Source organism: Sus scrofa, chromosome 15 (genome assembly GCF_000003025.6).
Source record: "Sus scrofa isolate TJ Tabasco breed Duroc chromosome 15, Sscrofa11.1, whole genome shotgun sequence".
In the NCBI taxonomy this organism is placed as follows: Eukaryota; Metazoa; Chordata; class Mammalia; order Artiodactyla; family Suidae; genus Sus; species Sus scrofa.
The window spans coordinates 8,845,238-8,862,807 of NC_010457.5; the positions used below are offsets into that span (position 1 = coordinate 8,845,238).

Genomic DNA, 17,570 nt, shown 5'->3' on the forward strand with positions numbered 1-17,570 from the left:
CTTCTTTCTGAAAGCACATCTTTATTTTGGGAAAAGTTCTTGAGAGTTTTCTTTTTTGATAATTTTTATCCTTTCTATTTTCTCTGCTCTCTTATTTTACAACCACTGTTAGAAGGTTGTTGACCTCTAGTATTAATCCTTTAATTATCTAACCTATTTGTTCTACTTTTGAGATGGTTCCTCAATTTTATATTCCAAAATTCCTTTGAATTTCTTCTTTTTTTAATTTTCAAGAGCTTTTCTTCTTACAAACTTGTAATTGTATAATTTTCTTGTTGAAAGTTTTTTTTCTCTTTGAAGCTTTTAATTATACCTTTTTGTCCTCTTCTTTTTCCATTTTATTACTTGTTTTCTATTCTTTCAAATTCTGTCCAGAATTTTAAATATTATTTTTGAATGTCCGGTGATATTTCATGTCCATTCATTTAAACCTGGAACTCTAAACACCAGGTGCAAACATTTTATGCAGGGGCAGAAGATTTTGATTGGTAGGTGGCACCATACCACAACAAGAATCTTGTAAGGTTTTGTAGTTCATGTCAATTGGACTAGACAGTTTTCCCAGAGAGAGCTCTATAATCATATTCCTAGGGTAGGCTGGAGAAGAAGTGAACATGACCCTGGCTGCAATACATAATTTCTTGAGAGCCTGGTGGGGAAGGGAATAAGTGCTTTCACCATTTAAAATGCAAAATTTTGCTAAGTATTCAACGTGTAGTCAAATGACATCTCCTCAGCTGTCCTCATGCCCCTAAGTCTAGTACTACACCAATTCATCCTCTCTAGAAAGTGAACTCTTGTCTTTGTGGGTGTGGGAAAGGTATAGTATTCCAGTTGCACAGGCTGTGGAAGGGATCATGGCCCAGCTGTGACTTACATAGACTTTCAGTCATTTATTTCTCATCCTCTCTGCCTCCTGGTCTTTAGTGATAATGGCTGTCTCCAGTTCCTCAATGTTTCAGTGGTTCTTTGACCTGAATTAGAGTAGTACTCTTTGATAGCCTCCTTTTTCACATTGTCAGTTGTACTTCAGTTTTCTTCATCCTAATAAGTTAGTTTACTTTCCAGTTTTGAAAAAGTGTTTTGACATCTTCCATGAATCTTACCCCTTATCATTTTGGGGGTATTTCTGTGTTTATGCCACAGTTATTCATTTACTATCATTTTTTGTAAGATAGATGACTAATATTACCTGGAAATATAGATTAGTATACAGTAATTTTGCTCCCCTAAAATGATAATGTTACCCAACTTTCCCAGAGAAGTTAATTTAAAACATTTAGTTTTCTTTTTGTCTTATTTTATTTTTACATTTTTTGGCACAATATACATTGAAATCTTGGAAGAAGATGAAATTTTCTGATAGATAGGTAATCACACAGGTACTAGATATTGAACTGCACAGAAGTGCATGAGATAATCACAACAAATGTACTAGCTTTGGTTGCATTGAAAGCCATTCAGAGGAATTGTTTTCTAATTTTTAATATGCTTTTCTTCAATCCTGCTAAGTATTATCTTGAAAGAAACACATAAGAAAAGAAAGATAACAAAGTTTATAAAATATATAATAAGTTTGTTATAAAATAAATTAATATGGCCATCAATACGACCAAATAACAGTTATAAAATAGCAATATTACTTAGAATTCAGTGCAAAATGCGACATGTGGAGTCAGTTACCAGTTTCAAACAGTCTGGTTCTGTTGTTGCCACCTAAAAAAAGACTGTCTGTGATTTTCTCTTTCTGTTCTTTTTTCTCCTCTTAATTGCAATTTTTTTCCTATACCAGCTGTAGCATCTATGTCCTGACTTTGATCCAACTACTTACTTTAACCCATAGAGAAAATGTCTCCCATAGACTCTGCATATATCACTGCAGTGTCTCCATTCTTGACAAGCTTGCTGTTTTAGCACAATAGAGTGCAAGGGGAACTGCATGAAATGAAGCTCCCACACACTGGGAAAGAGTAAATTAAGACCTCTGTTTAGTAAATATTGGCATTCAAATGCAGTTCATTTCACCTAAAATAATATTATGAGTATATGTGATTGAAATTTCAACTGAGGCCCAGGAATCCAGTGTTTGTTAGGATCTTTTTTTTTTTTTTTTTTAATGGCAAGTTGTGCTTTAAATCATTATTCTTATTTTGTTTAGGACGTTACACTAGTGAGAAAATATGTAAACACAAATATCATGTCAGATACAATGTTCCTTTCAAAATCCATCATAAAGAAACTATGGAAATGATTTGATATGTGGAGACAGAAGGGATTGTTTTCATCATATATGTGATGGGAAAGATTATATACATGATCTTATTAAAATCATGAATTTTGAGGCTGGTGTCCTGAATTCTCATCTAAGTCATTTCCATTGATTGTTTTGTCCTTAATTTTCAAACATTAACAAAATTAGGGAGAATTCCAAATGTTGTCATCCAGTTTTCAATGTGTCAAGATTTTATCACACTCTTTTTTTCTTCTTTCCTTTTCTTCCTTTTTCTTCCTTTCATCCATCCATCATTACTTCTTACAATAGAGGAATAATGACCCGCAAAGATATTCATGTCTTAATTGCCAGAATGTGTATATTTTACATTATATGGGAGAGTAGAATTATTATTGTAGATGGAATTAAGGTTGCTAATCTGTTGGCCTAAAAATAGGGAAATAATCTGGCTTATCCATTGAGCCCATTGCAGTCACAGAGGCCCATAAAAGTGGAAGAGCAAGTCAGAAGAATTAGGAGGTGTGATTATAAAAGAGCCATCAGAGAGATGCAACATTGGTGACTTTGAAGACAGAGGAAGGGGACAGAATCAAGGAATGGGGCAGCCTCTAGAAGCTGGGAAAGTCGAGGAAAGGTATTTTTCCCACAGAGCCTTCAGAACTGAATGTAACTTGGCCAAAACCTTGAGTTTGGTCTAATGAGACCCATTCTGAATTTCTAATCTGCAAAATTGTAAGATGATAAAAGTTTGTTGTTTAAAGTCATTAAGTTTATAACAACTTGTTTGCCATCATCCTATTTTTTTCAGAGGGACAGAGGAATTTTAAAGCAAATTCCAGACTTTGTATCATTTTATTCCTATGTACTTTGTATATATACTAGATGTATTAACATTTTCTTACAATCACAGTAGTTATCACAGCTAACAATGAAATATTGTTTTCTCATTCAAATGTTTTCCGTTTTGTATGTTTTTATAGTTGTTATATATTGTTATATACTGGCAATATGTTTTTATAGTTTTTTTTTTTAATAAAGAGCCAAACTAAGTCCACATGTTTCATTTGCTTGCTTGTCTCTTCAGTCTCATAATCCAGAATAGTTCCTTCTCCCTCACCTCTTCCCTGTTTTATTCATACTGTTCATTTGTTGAAGAAACCCAATCAGCTGATGTATAGAATGTCCCATATTTGCCTCTCTGTGGGGTGTTTTAGTGTGTTCTTCCATTCCTCATGTTGTTATAAACTGGAAAATAGCCCTAAAAGTTTAATTAGATTCAGGTTTATTATTCCTTAATATATAGCCTAGGTGGTGCTTTCTATTTCATATTTTATCACGCGGCACATAGTTACAGGTTATTCCATTTTTAGTGGTACTAAAATGGAATCAGTGAATTTAAGTGATCATAGTCTGATCCCCCCACTATGTACTTTCTCCTCAACTTTTCCATTAATTTTGCTCTTTGCCTAAATCAATTATTCTAGTAAGAATTGAAAATGAATTGTTTTCTATTATTCCTTAAGTGTTAACTATAATTTTCTATAAAGTAATATTTTTCCAAAGTGGAAAGTATTTGTAACATGATGCTGTATTATATATAAAAAAGAGAAAATATATACAAATATTTACCCATATTTTATATATAGGCATTACTTTTTACATAGGTATTACGCATTTTATATATATGAGGTAGATAGGATAAATCAACACATGAAAAAATTAAAAATATGTGTAGATAGTGGGAGGAAATAGGGCTAAGGGAATAGGGACAGAATCTAGGCTTTTCTGAGTATATCATGCTTATAGATTTGAAGTTGAAATTATCCAAGTATTTTACACAATTATGAAATAATTTTTAAATTTAAAAGGAAATTTATAAAGATTGAAAATCTAAATCAAAAGCAGTAAATCAAAAGTACTGAACCTGTGTATACAATTGGTGATGTAATCATAGAGAGAAGAGTTATTACAAATGCCTTTGAAACACAGTAATCTGAATTATACTCTTCCTGTATTCTAAGATATATTCTAAATGAGATATATTCTAAGGACAAAAAGAAAAGTTTCCAAGAGATCTTAAACTGTTTTAATCATATTATTTATAATCGCCTTGTACTAGTAATTCTATATGATAGTATATATTATAAAAGTAATTAATATTATTAGAACCAACATTTTCAGCATAAGAGATAAAAATATAAAATAGGTTAAGTTAGGTAAAAAATTCCATTATCCTAAATTAAATTGAAAATATGAATATGAAATAAAGTTATGAGTTCTCTTAAAAATATGTATTTCCTAACTCTTTTAACTGAATATCCTGGAAATAATGATCAACTCAATTATAATGAGCACTCTGGCTATTAAGATTACAGTTTCTAAATACCATTTTTCCCCAAAAGGAACTAAATAGTCAAAGAAATGAATGATGCCAGATTCGAAGTAGGAATATATTACTAGGCAAGCCTATACCTTCTTGGATCAAAAGCAATGAAGCTCTCAAAAAAATAGTTGAGGTAATGTTGAAAGGACTCAGGAACTACTTTAAAGAGTCAAAAATTGGAAAACTAGAACATTAATATTAAAATAAGAATTGCAATAAGCCAGAACCACAACAGAAATGTTAAAATCCATTTTATAATGATCCTCTTTATTATTTTATTCTTTGTTAATATGTCTTGATGATTTCAAAAATAATATTACTAGGGGGCTTGGAGTATATCCTGTATCTTTTTCAAACTCATAATGGGGATGCTAATGGCTCACACAAACATCAAATCCATCATCTGAGTAACAGTGCCCTAATTCAGTGATTACCATGTGGTGTTTTATGATGTGCTTTCAGTGTGCTTGCAGATTTCTTTCTTAAGATTATACAAAAATCCATTTACTTAAAATTAGTGCTCTAGCAACTCAATTTATGAGACAAAGACATGACAAAGTTTAAATGTAAACCTAATAATTTTGAACTTAAAAGTAATTAGAAAGTTATTGAGCAGAGAATAGCTGTAGAAAAAGTTTTTGAAATTTGAAAATAAGTTACTGACCCCACATGCAGCATTTTTTCTGGTAAGTTTTGTATAATTATAATTTATTATTGCACAGACAGATCTATGTATAGCACCCAAGGGCATCACTATGAAATAATTGATATTTATATAAATGTGCATGAGTTATTAAGAAAGCATAATTCATTTTTCACATATTTTACTCAAGAAAACAGGAAGTATATAATGTACTTGTTTTCAGTCATAAACTATTAAATGACAGTTTAGCATGTTGTGGGGAGTGGATATAAGGAAAAAAAAAAAGAAAAGCAACAACAAAAAACTTTAAAATTAAATGGCATGATACAACAGAAATTGGCATAGTATTGTAAATCAACTATAATTAAAAAAATGAAATGGCATGAAAGTGAGAAATTCTCAGAACCCCAAAATAAAATAAAAGCAGGAACCTGGGAAGTAAACAAAGATCAAAGTAATCTAGCTTCTGCCAGATCCTAGAGTCATTGAGCTTTGGGGTTGATAACTAAATAGAACATGGGACAAGCCTAGAATTGGCTGAGGTAAATAAGCTGATAGGATAGCCAGTATAATACTATTGACAAGCCAAGAATACATAAAAAATCAGCAGGAAGAAGTATCTTCTGAGAATTTATAACTATTAATTGGTCCTCACATGGATTAATATATCAAGTTTCATGCTGTGCATGTGATTTGAAAAACCTGAAAACAGTTCAAAGTGTTCTTGGGAGTTTCTGTCATGGCGCAGTGGAAACGAATCCGACTAGGAACCCTGAGTTTGCTGGTTCGACCCCTGGCCTTGCTCAATGGTGTTACCGTGAGCTGTGGTATAGGTCACAGATGCAGCTTGTGGCTGTGGTGTAGGCCGGGAGCTACAGCTCCGATTAGACCCCTAGCCTGGGAACCTCCTTATGCCACAGGTGCGGCCCTAAAATGACAAAAGACAATAAGTAAATAAATAAATAAAGTGTTCTTGTGTCAGAAGTGACTCTAGACAACAGGCAGAAGCAAACATGAATATCTTTCAGATAACACTTTAACCCAATCCTCGAAGAATTCCAAAAGAGTCAAGGTAAATGAGCACTTTAAAGTCAACAGTTACAATATATTTACAAGGAAACGAGCATTATGTTTGAAAACCAAAAGAAAAAGATACAATCTATGATATATTAGATGTAGAATATAAAATACTTATGATTAAGACTTGATAAAGGAAATACTGTCTTAGATTGGGTTCCCTAGGAATTGAACTTGAGACAGGCATTTGGATAAATATGTTTTACTGAAGGAATTATGACCAAAAACTTGTGAAGGAGAAAATAGAAAGGCGACGAAGTAATGTTAAATTCAGGTAAAATTCCAGTTTTGGCTTGATCCATGAATTAAGTGTAGTGTCTGAAGTAGGCTTCTGGTATGTTTATGTGTGTGTGAATGTCTTCGTTATTTTTCTCAGTTTGCCCGTGTGGAATTTATGTATTTATTCTCTGTTATTTTATTATCACCTGGCTATTTTAACATGGATTCAGGACAAAGGCAATCAGTAGTGATTACTAACAAGGATGAGGAACAAGGGAACTCTCACATCCTACTGGTTGGCATGGAAACTAGTATAACTCTTCGGAAAAGTTTGATAGTACATAGCAAATTGAACATGTGTGTAGCCTCCAACCCAGTGCTTGCACATTTGTACGTCCAGCACAAACTTTTGAATGTCTGCAGTAAGAATGTTAATAGCAGCATTATTGCGGTATTACAGATATTCGGAACAACTCTTCATCAGTAGTAGAATGAATTAATAATGCCAATTATATAATAAAATACTGAGAAGCAGTGAAAATGGATGAAAAGGTATGTGTGACAAATGGGTGAATCTCAAAAAAATAAAATATTGAGCAAAACAAGCAGAAGAATATATATATATACATATACATATATACACATATACATATGTATATATACACACACACACACACAGTAGGATTACAGTTACATAAAGTTCTCACACAGGCAGATTTAGCTAATATATTTTTATGGGTTCATACATAGTTATAAAATTTTAAAGAAAGTAAGGGAATGATTAACACAAAATATAATTTGATGATTATTTCTGGAATTGGGGGAGGAGGGGAATGCAAGTGCAGAAAGTGAATTTCTAATGTTGTTTCTTTATCTGGATGATGAAGACAGAGTGCTGATTATGCTTTGAATGGTTTGTATACATAATTTGATGTGATTTTAATGTGATTAGCATGAAATATTTTAGAACTTAAACTTGTAGGCAGCTTTGTACACCTTCCGTTACTCAACCATCTAATTAATACCCCTGAGATTTTCTCTCATAGTATCATCTTTTATCTTTCATAGAAGTTATAATTATGTATTTACTTGAGTGTTTATAGGTTTACCATCTGTTTCCCCACTGAGCTACCTGTTCCCTGAGAGCTGAAACCATGTCTTTTTTTATCACTGTGAGGCTCAAAAACAGTTTCTTTTACATGAAGTCATTTATGGTCAGATTTTAAGGTTTTGAGACTCTTTCCATCTACAAAGATGAGTTTTGTCAAAAGTAGGGGTGGTAAGATTTTCTAAAAATTATACAACCAGTCAAATTAGTGAGATAACGTATAAATAGAATAGCACAGTACATGGTATGTAGGAAGTACTCAATAAATATCTGTAGTTGCCAGCTGGCATTGATGTCAGAATTCCACAACTTTTTAACTCTACCATTCAAAGGGGTTGGCTAAGTTAATTTCATTCCAATTTGCTTCATTAGGGGCAATAATTACCTTGTAGTCACTCTTTGTTTCTGCTCAAGTATACAAATGTAAAATATTTTGCCATTAATGAATAGTGGTTATAGCATCAAAAGCTGAAAACTAGGGGAATCTTTAAAAGGCTGAGTGTAACTGTAGTTTTTTCACAGTGGATGAGAAAGGTCCTTACACTTAGGATAGAGGTTGAGAGATGAAGTACTCATTTCCTAATTCTAATCCTCAATCACAAATATCTTGGGTAATTTATTTCACTATTGTAAAGTCATAGTAACATCTGAAGTCTTTTATCAAGAAGTTCCCTTTAAGCAAACTCTAGAGATTATGATAACATTAAATATAGGGACATCCTTGAAAATGGATTCAGAGCTAAGAGTGAGTAAAGAAATCAATTTAATGAGCTTTAACCAGCATTTGCTGTAATGAAATAAAATAGAATAATAAATATGAGAGCACAAGCAAATTTTTATGCAACTTTTGTTTTTTCTAGATCTGCAATTTTCAGAATCAGATCTAGGATGATATCTACTCACTATGAAATGATGGTAATGTCAGGGATGGTGACGTGAAAGAATGGCCAGTGGCAGTTGTAGGAAGCTGTTGAATGAAAGTTGAAGACATTTCCTCTTATCAAATGTTAAAATACTATAAAAATTGCACTGTAAATCAATGAAATAAGGCTTACACACAAATAAATACTTTGATATTAAATGTATTTCTTAGTGTGGGTTGTATCCAAAATATTTGAAAGTCATTGCCCTGGAAAATGTGTTTTCTGTTCCTTAGAGTTGAAGTTAGATGGAACATTGCAAATTTCATACATATGTCACACTATATTCAACTACAATGCCAATAAGAAACTCTTTGGTAAATTAAAACTGAAGTAATATTTCTAAAACTGACACCAAAATTTCCCCATATATGTAATTCGAAGTTTTTAGTCAAATTATAAATTAAGCCAACATAAAACATTTCACTGATCATGAAATGTAATAGCTAAAGACTGTGTACATAATACTTACACCAGTAAACATCTGATCTGCCAAGCAGCAAGAAATTGGACAGCAATATAGATTTCTCAAGGCCACAGACTCTTAGAAATTTTTCATATTTTTCTGTATTGCCAGTTATGTGTAACCAGTTTTGAAAATACTTCAGATAATTAAAACAAATAATAATAGTAACAGCAGCTTTCCATTATTTGCTTATTTTGCTGTGGAAAGCATTGCTATTTTTTTGATTCTGCAGAATCAAGTACAGAAGTGAGCAGATTGATAAATTTATAGACGTCATGGAAAGAATTGTAGAGAGGAACTGGAGCCACTCGAATGCCATTTGGCTCACGTTTGTCACACTGTAGGGGAAACAAAACACAGTAATGTTAGCATTATTCACACAGTAGAAGTGTACATTAAAGATAAATTTACACACAGCATTCATACTGATTTTCCTGAAACTTAATATGTGAGCAATCTTTTCACTTTAAGTAAAATATGGTATTTCTGTATTATTTGAAACTCTCCTCTTAACAATAAAAATATTAAGCGGGTGGTACGTGAATATCCAAAATACTTTCCTGAACCCAGTCAGCAATCATCTTTTTTAAGCATCCAACAGATCGAGTATAAAATTTATCTGTGGGGAGACCCTAGAGATACTGAAACCCTTGGACACATTCCAGTGAATGGGAAACTCACTGAGATCTGGAGAGTTTTAGTCAATTATACTTCCACTGAATTCAAATACCCCTAATCTCACAAATTGGGCTCAGGTAATTGAGTTTAATCTGAGATCAGTATGATTAAGAAACATCTGTTTTAGGTTAGACAATATAATAAATGGTGTATATGTGCTGGACATTTAATTCCACAACAACTTTTGAGATAAGTATTTTTGTGCCCAGAACTTGCCCAGGAGCTCATGGGTGGTAAATGGTAATGCTTGATTTAGAAAACTGATATTCTGATTTGTGTCTCTGGAATCTGGGGTAGCCTCTCTTAAAGGTTTGGAAGACTGCATGAGTGCAGTAGTTCCTAAATTACATCATCACTGGAAGTAGACATGTCATCACCATTTTTTCCCCTGAAATTACTCAGTAAAAACTTACTAGTTCTCTTTAAGAGACTAAAAGGGCTACTTAGGCCCAATGATTAAAAAAAAAAATTACATACAGTGTTACATTCCTCAAATGTGTCTACATGTCTTTCTTGACTTAAGTGACAAGGTTGAAAACAACTTAGTTCAATCAACAACTAAATAAGAATGATTTCCTTTTTCTCCCTCTACTATATTGACACTCTCTTTAATTCTATTTATTCAATAAATATGTATTGGAGTTTTCACTAATTTTTTTTGCCCATACTGTAATGAAAAAAATGGATAAGTTATGCAAAACTGTTCCCTATAACCAAAATTTTGTGGTGTCTTCCCTTTTATGAGAAATGACAGATTTCTGTCCCCTTCAGTTAGGACAATGCTGAATTCTTAATTGACATCAACTAATTGATGTGAAATATTGTGAAACAATTGATAAGCCAGAGAATCCAAATTTTATCCTCACATGAAACCCAGAGAGAAAACCTGGTAGCAAAGTAAGAGATATGCTTACAACCACTCCTCTTTTTTCTAGTTCTTGGAAAACCTGTTTCATTGGAACAGAAAATGTTAGGGTTAGCTGGCAGCCACGATCCTCTATACTGGATGGAGTAATTATGTTCACAACTGTTTTCTTGGTTTCTGCTTTGTCCTGGCTGTAGTATTGCTTGATCATGTATTCCAGATAACCAGTTAGCAAAATAGATTTTCTTCTTAATGCTTTCATAGTTGCTTGTTTAAAGATCTGCAGAATGAGAGACAATTAACAGTGTCTTGCTGATTTATAAAAAAGAAAAATTTAACCATAAATCACACATAAAAAAGAAAAATCTCACTTTTGACCTTTCCAATAAAGCATCCCATTTTAGATAATCTTTTTGTAAAAAAAAATTATCTTTCAAGTGCGTTGCCTTTAAAAATTGAATGCAAAATTTCCATGACAGGGAACCTGTACAAATGTCATTTAAACAATAGTTGTAAAAGCAGAAATAATTAAGTTAACATAATGTTCCTTTAGAGTTTTATTAAAGGAGCTTCATATAATTAATATAATATACATTCCTTAATAAATGCATTTAAATGTTATAAATTTCAAAAAAATACCCCAAACCATTTTTTATAATCATAGAAGTTTTTTTTTTCTATTGTGATATAAAGTTTTGTTAGTCCACAAAAAAAAAAATCTAAAAGCTTATGTGGAAGGCAGTGTTTTCAATATTATTTATAATTGTTTTACCAATTCCTAAGTCTCCTCCAGTTTAACTGTAAGGAAAACAAGCAGTTAAATAATAATGCTCTTTTGTCAGACAGAGACACAAATGTTAGATAATACATTAATTAGTACAGAAGCATTTAGTCTTTCTTTCTCTTTTTTTCTTTTTCATCATTTTTTCCCCTGCTAAACTCTAACACTGGTGTGAAAATACTGCCAGTTGCTGCCTGAGGTGTCTTATATTAAGATGAGTGACAAGGGCACACAATAACTGGTGTTGGAACATTAGGGGTCAGAAAAGATATGCTTTTCTAGCTTATCTCTTAAGGTCAAGTAGAGTTTAAAAATATATCCTACATATAAGAACTTCATGAACTGCAAACAGAGAATGATGCACTGGCATGCCTCTTAATGTCCCTTTTCTATATCATGTTATGCCACAGAGCAAAAATAGGGTCATTTGGTGATATCTATTCTTTATGAAGTCTATGAAAATAGCCCCTTCTCTGTATACACGTGGCATGTGTGGGCAGGCATTCTAATAGGACTCAAACCATTCAAGCATGGATTTTCTTGACCTATTCCATGGAGGCTAAGGAGAGGATGCAAGTTGTACGAAGGCAGTAGTGTCAAAGGAAGAGAGGAGAATCAGAGCATAGAAAGGTACCTGCCTCTCTCCCCAACCAGACCTCACGGGTTTATGGCTACAGCCTGGGAAGATAGCTGCAAGTTCAAGCAGATGTCTTTGAATCAGAAGGGATCTGATGTCTTCAGAGCAAATAATACTGCTTTAGCACTCAGGTGACCCGGTTACACGGAGTTTAGTAGGAGGCATCTCTTCATTTCCTTGTGTGAAATAAAATTGTCAGTAGATCTGGCACTATGAGGACTCAAGGGAACAATTCCAAGTTTTGTGTCTAGAACTGAATTCAAGAATCAACATTCTCACACAGCATAGGAGCAGGGACAGGTAAGCCAGGTTTGGAAATTTTAGAAAATGACAGAAATCTTTCCAAGCTTCTCTTTGGAGATTAATAATTTGAGGATATAATTATTTAAATAATTTTTGAGCAGCTTTGAGCCCCATAAGATGAAGATGGGAACAATGTGTAAAGTAGAACTTTTAATGATATGTCATTTGTATCCAAAGAAGTAAGACTTTGGAATAGTCTTTAAGTTCATAGTTTTTTTAAAAGGAAGTTTTGCCCTTGCAAATTTTTTTGGTTGTTCCTATGCTATGTGTAAGTTCCTAGGCCAGGGATCAAACCTGCACCACAATTCTGAGCTGTGGTAGCACCAGATCCTTAACCTGCTGCACCACAAGGGAATATTCTGCCCTTGCATATTTGATAAGAGGAAGTCAATTTTTATGAAAAACATCTCAAATTTAACATATCATTCATTACTCTTTGTTAATAATAGAATAACTTTTAAATGTAGAAGTATTTTCCACATTTTAACCACAAGAGAAGCTGCTTTCTGAGTCATTGTGGAGTTCTTCTCATACAGTGTAAAAGGCTCTTCTGAGGCCTCACGTGAAAATATTAAGAGAGGCTAATAAGAGTTAACAGGAAATATGATAAATGTCTTCTTTTATCCCTTTTTCATTATTTCTGTGCTTTCAGAACTGAAATAATATATTTTAAATTAGGAAAAATGAAAATTATAGTTTGAAAATATTCAGCTTATAACAATTTTTGGCAGAGTTTCCACTACTGAGATTATTTTTCTTACTAAATAAGTAAATGTAAAGCTAGAAAAGTTAAGTAAGTTTAAACAGGAAAAATAAGTATAGCATGATATTTTCAATTTTTAAATTCTTAAAATTGGCTCCTTAATAACTTTCTGAGGAAATACAGAGTACATTTCTTCTGACTGGCCCTGTCTTTTAGTTGAATGCTCCAAATTTTTATTTTGAAGCTGTTTATTTAATTACATATTCATGTACTGAAAGGGTCTAAAGTTGCTACATACAAATATGACACTTCAAGATAGAACATAGGAATTGTTTAATTTCAAGTTAACTGGAAGATTGAGGGGTATACTGAAGTAATCTGATCCAAACATCTTCATTCAAAAATTGAGGCAGATGAATTAAAGAGTAGTTTTCACATGTGTTAAGTTACACTTAGTGTTCCAATAAGGAATTAAGTATTTGTCTTCCACTTCCTATATTATTGCTCTTTCTCTTGATCTCACAGTATTTTAAAGTTTATTATATAAATGATTAAATAGGCAACAATATAAAGAAACAGTATTTGAAACTAAAAAGGTGCTGTTTTCATGGTATCAATCAAATACCTATTAATTGTAAACAAAGCTATAATATTTTTAACAAAGTCTTTGCATTGCAGATCTGAAATAATATCTATTTACATTGATTCTTGAGTATAGACTCTCCTTAGGTTAGCATTGGACTATGTAATGTATGTTTTGAGATAGAAGTACAGACAACAAAGAAAGGTAGTTTGACTCATACCTATCTCCTGTATGCATAACTTATAAATAAATAAGTACTGAACTGGTTAATTCACTGAAGTTTACTCACATGGAAAACTAAGAAACATCTAAAAACTACATTTTAACATAGTTAAGTAGAGAATGGGAAGCACTGAAATTTTTTTGTTGTTTCAGAATTTTGCAATGTATAATGGGGAGCAAGAATTTATAAAATACTTTTTTCAACATAAGATTTGATTACTTAAAGATAATTTTGGTTAGAACATAGCTTCAACAGTGAATGGCTTAATAAGGTATTTCCAAGAAGCTACAGAGAAATATGTAAGTGATAAGCTCCAGAGAAGTGTATAGCCCTCTTCTGTGGCCTCTAGGGTTCTTTTGCTAGGTTTAAGTTTAGATGATAAAGAAGAAGATAAATCAGTCTTTTTAGATCCCAGCTGAGAAAAAAACAATGTCTAGGTAATTATAATACAGTTTGGAAGGAAACTATTGGTAGAGAAAAGAATCTGACTTTTCTTGTGGCAGAACAGGTGAATACCAAAAATGAATCAGTGTGCTGCAGGGAACATACCACAGTGACAATGTCTAAAAGGAATTTTCTAGATATGGCTGGGGAGTCATATGCAAAGATAAGGATATAGACTTATGAAGTATTTTCTTTTAAAATGTTTGACAGAAGTGTTCCTCATGTCAGATATTTTAAAAACAGGTCAAGTATCATTATTTGATTCACCAAGCATATTTGCCACCCTCCCCCCAGAAAAGTCAAAACTTTAAAATATGTATCACTACCTGAGAAATCTTATTAGTGGGTCTATTTTAACTTAAAAATAAAACCCAAAAAAAAACAAAAAAAAAGCCTGCTCAGTGAAAACAGCACAAGCTCCATCTAGTGGTCACACTGAGTAGGTGCTCTTTAAATTGGTATGAGATGAAACAATCTAGTGGTGAAGCTATATAAAAACAAAGGAACTTGATGCTGCCGTCCAGTGGCCAAAATGAGAAACTGCTTTGAGTGTTCACAGAACTAGAATTTTGGAAGTCTATCCAGTCACTCATGCTGGAATACACCACACAGAATTTCCTAAATTAGGTGATTTTAAAAGTCTTTCAATTGAAAAAAAATCAAAATTTTATTTGACTACCTATAAACTTAAAGTCTCTACTAGAAAAATATGTATATTTACTTAAAATACATTTTATGTAAATGTGTGTATATAAAATATATTTACTTAATGTATGTATTAATGCTATTATTATATAGTATGTAATTATTAACAGTGTTATCTACTTAAATAAATTTAGTCTCACTCAGAAATTAATGAATATCCAAATAATTAGGAAATATATAAAAATGTTCACTTTATAGTGTGTATGAATGAATAGATATAGGATTTGGTAAGTACTTAGATACATAGAAATTATGGACATATTCATGTCCAGAAAATTACACTGATTCCTTGGATATTATTATTTAGTGTGAGACTTATTTTAAGTAAAAATAGGAATGAACTTAAAAATATTGAGCCAGTAATAGTAGAGATAACATATGGATATAATGTCATTGAAACCCCAATGGGGGGAAATAATCCACCCTACCTCATGGGACAACCTTATTCAATCTTTGTTTTACTCTGACTCTTCATACTCTCCACACACCCCCTAAAGTAAATCATTATTATTTTGTCACATAGAACTTTGTTGTTTCATTGACTCTCAGAACTAAAAGAAACAGAGTCCTCAGTAATCACAATGTTGTCCAACACACACTAATTTCTTAATAGGTATGTATTTGAATGAGTGAATAAATCAGGAATTAAATATTGCATGCTTATTTTGTATATAGAAAGACTAATAGAAGATTAAGTAGCTTAGGTTCACACTGATGTTAGGTAGAACTTAAAGTATATCACCCCAGGTAAGTTCCATAGAACATCTATAAAGCACCAGCAATGTGCCAGTTGCCAACAATGTTGCCAACAATGTTGCCAGCGATGTGCCAACAATTGTGCTGGGGGCTGGAGATACAAATAAAAGTATCAGTCACTATCATAAAGGAATGACCCTGCCCTTTGTCCCTTGTTTATGCTTTGTGCATAATAATCTAGCCAATTAGGAAAGTACTACAACATGTGTCACAATCAGGTAAAGAGAAAGGTAAAGATGAGGGAAGGTTGAAGCAAAGATCACTTACCTCTAAACTGGCGTGTAAAGGACAGACCAACAGAATGGGAGGATTTGAAATTCGAAATCCAGTGACCCCAGGGATCAACTGCAATTCTGAAAAATTGATATCACATGATTTTTATTTAATGTGCCTAAAAAAGTGCCCTAAGCATTTTTTATGACAGTAGAGAGAAACATATAGTACTTAAAAAACTTTTATTCCTAAGATTTCTGAGAAATCTGAGAGGCATAGATCACAGCTGTGGCTCAAATTTGATCCCTGGCCCAGGAACTTCCATTCACATGTCTTTGCTGCTGCCATAATTAAACGAGTGAGAGAGAGAGAGAGACACTCCATGGACCTAAAAAACTGGCATGTTTCTCCTTTACCTGCAATTTCTATCTCCTCTACCCCTACCTTCATAACAGCCTACCATAAATTAGAGCCCTTAAACAGAAGACAAACATAACCTCACCTAGACCCATCTTCTCCCTCTCATCCCCAATCCATCATTCCTTGTCCTGTTCCGTATTTTGCTCTTCTATTATGAAGCCATGTCAATGAGAGGAAAACATCAAGATTTGAAGGCTTGTGATGACACCCAAAGGCAGAAATATGGATGAAACGACCTTCAAAGGTGACTTTAGCACTAGGATTATTAGGTCAAATGGCTTCTCTTAGGGGAAAAAATAAAAGCTTTTAAAAATGATCTGCCTAAGTGTGATATATTTAAAATGTAAATTAATAACAGATATTATCCTAGTTAGAATTAACTAGACTGAATAGTGGCAATTTAAATCCAGTAGAGTTAAAATTGCTATTATAGATCAAATTAAAAACTAAAACTGACTAAGAATGAGAGAATTATCTGGGTGTTTAGAAAGTCATCTAATAAGGGCTAGTCAAGCTATGTCCTGTGGGTCAAATCTGGCCCACCATTTGTTTTTGTCAATAAAGCTTTATTGGAACATAACCACATTCACTCTTTTATGTGTGTCTATGGCCATATTAACACCACAATGGCAAAGTTGCATTTTTGCCACAGAACAACATACCCCCGAAAACTTGATATATCTCCAGTCTGACCCTTCACAGAAAAACATAGCACACTTCTGGTGTAATTTAATTCCCTCATTTAGAGATAATAAAACTCATAGCAGACAATTATAAATAACTAGCATAATAGCAGAGCTCATGATTTCAGCAACCAAGATAAAACACAGGTGTCCTGATTTGACTGGAAGCACCCGTCTTGATCCTTTGCATCTTAGATGTTGCACAGAGGACTATATTTAAAATCATATCTCAGGGTTGGAAGGAGTCTGAAGGATCAAGTTGAAGTTAAACTTTCACATTTAGAAAGCATTCTGTATCCTATGTGATGAAAGAATAAAGCATTTAAGAAAAAGAAATAGGGCAGTTTGAGAAGGCCCTGTGCATGCTATGTTTTCACTACCCACTGGGGTTACTGGTTGATATGTGGTGAAAGCCATTAAAGGAGGAAAATTTGGGAAAAGAGAGGGATGAAAATGAACGTTTATTAAATATTACGCTACTTGGTTTACAGCTTTGAACTTACTTTACCCTGAAATAGACATTATTC

General features: G+C 32.9%; 1 protein-coding gene across 10 annotated transcripts in view; it reads right to left on the reverse strand.

The window, feature by feature from the left end:
* Positions 2,098-17,570, reverse strand: part of KYNU (kynureninase) — a 135,617-nt gene continuing 120,144 nt past the window's right edge. For 7 of the 10 annotated variants that reach the window (XR_002339333.1, XR_002339335.1, XM_021075834.1 and 4 more), the window contains 3 exons: positions 15,995-16,080; positions 10,642-10,872; positions 2,098-9,387 (listed from right to left, as the gene is read on the reverse strand). Coding sequence is in view for 5 of the 10 variants with exons in the window: in XM_021075834.1 (XP_020931493.1) it covers positions 9,262-9,387; positions 10,642-10,872; positions 15,995-16,080 (443 nt within the window). In the remaining 5 variants the exon portion in view is untranslated. Of the gene's footprint in view, positions 9,388-10,641; positions 10,873-12,007; positions 12,187-15,994; positions 16,081-17,570 lie in introns of all 10 variants that reach the window. The other 3 variants (XR_002339332.1, XR_002339334.1, XR_002339336.1) reach the window with 2 other exon arrangements.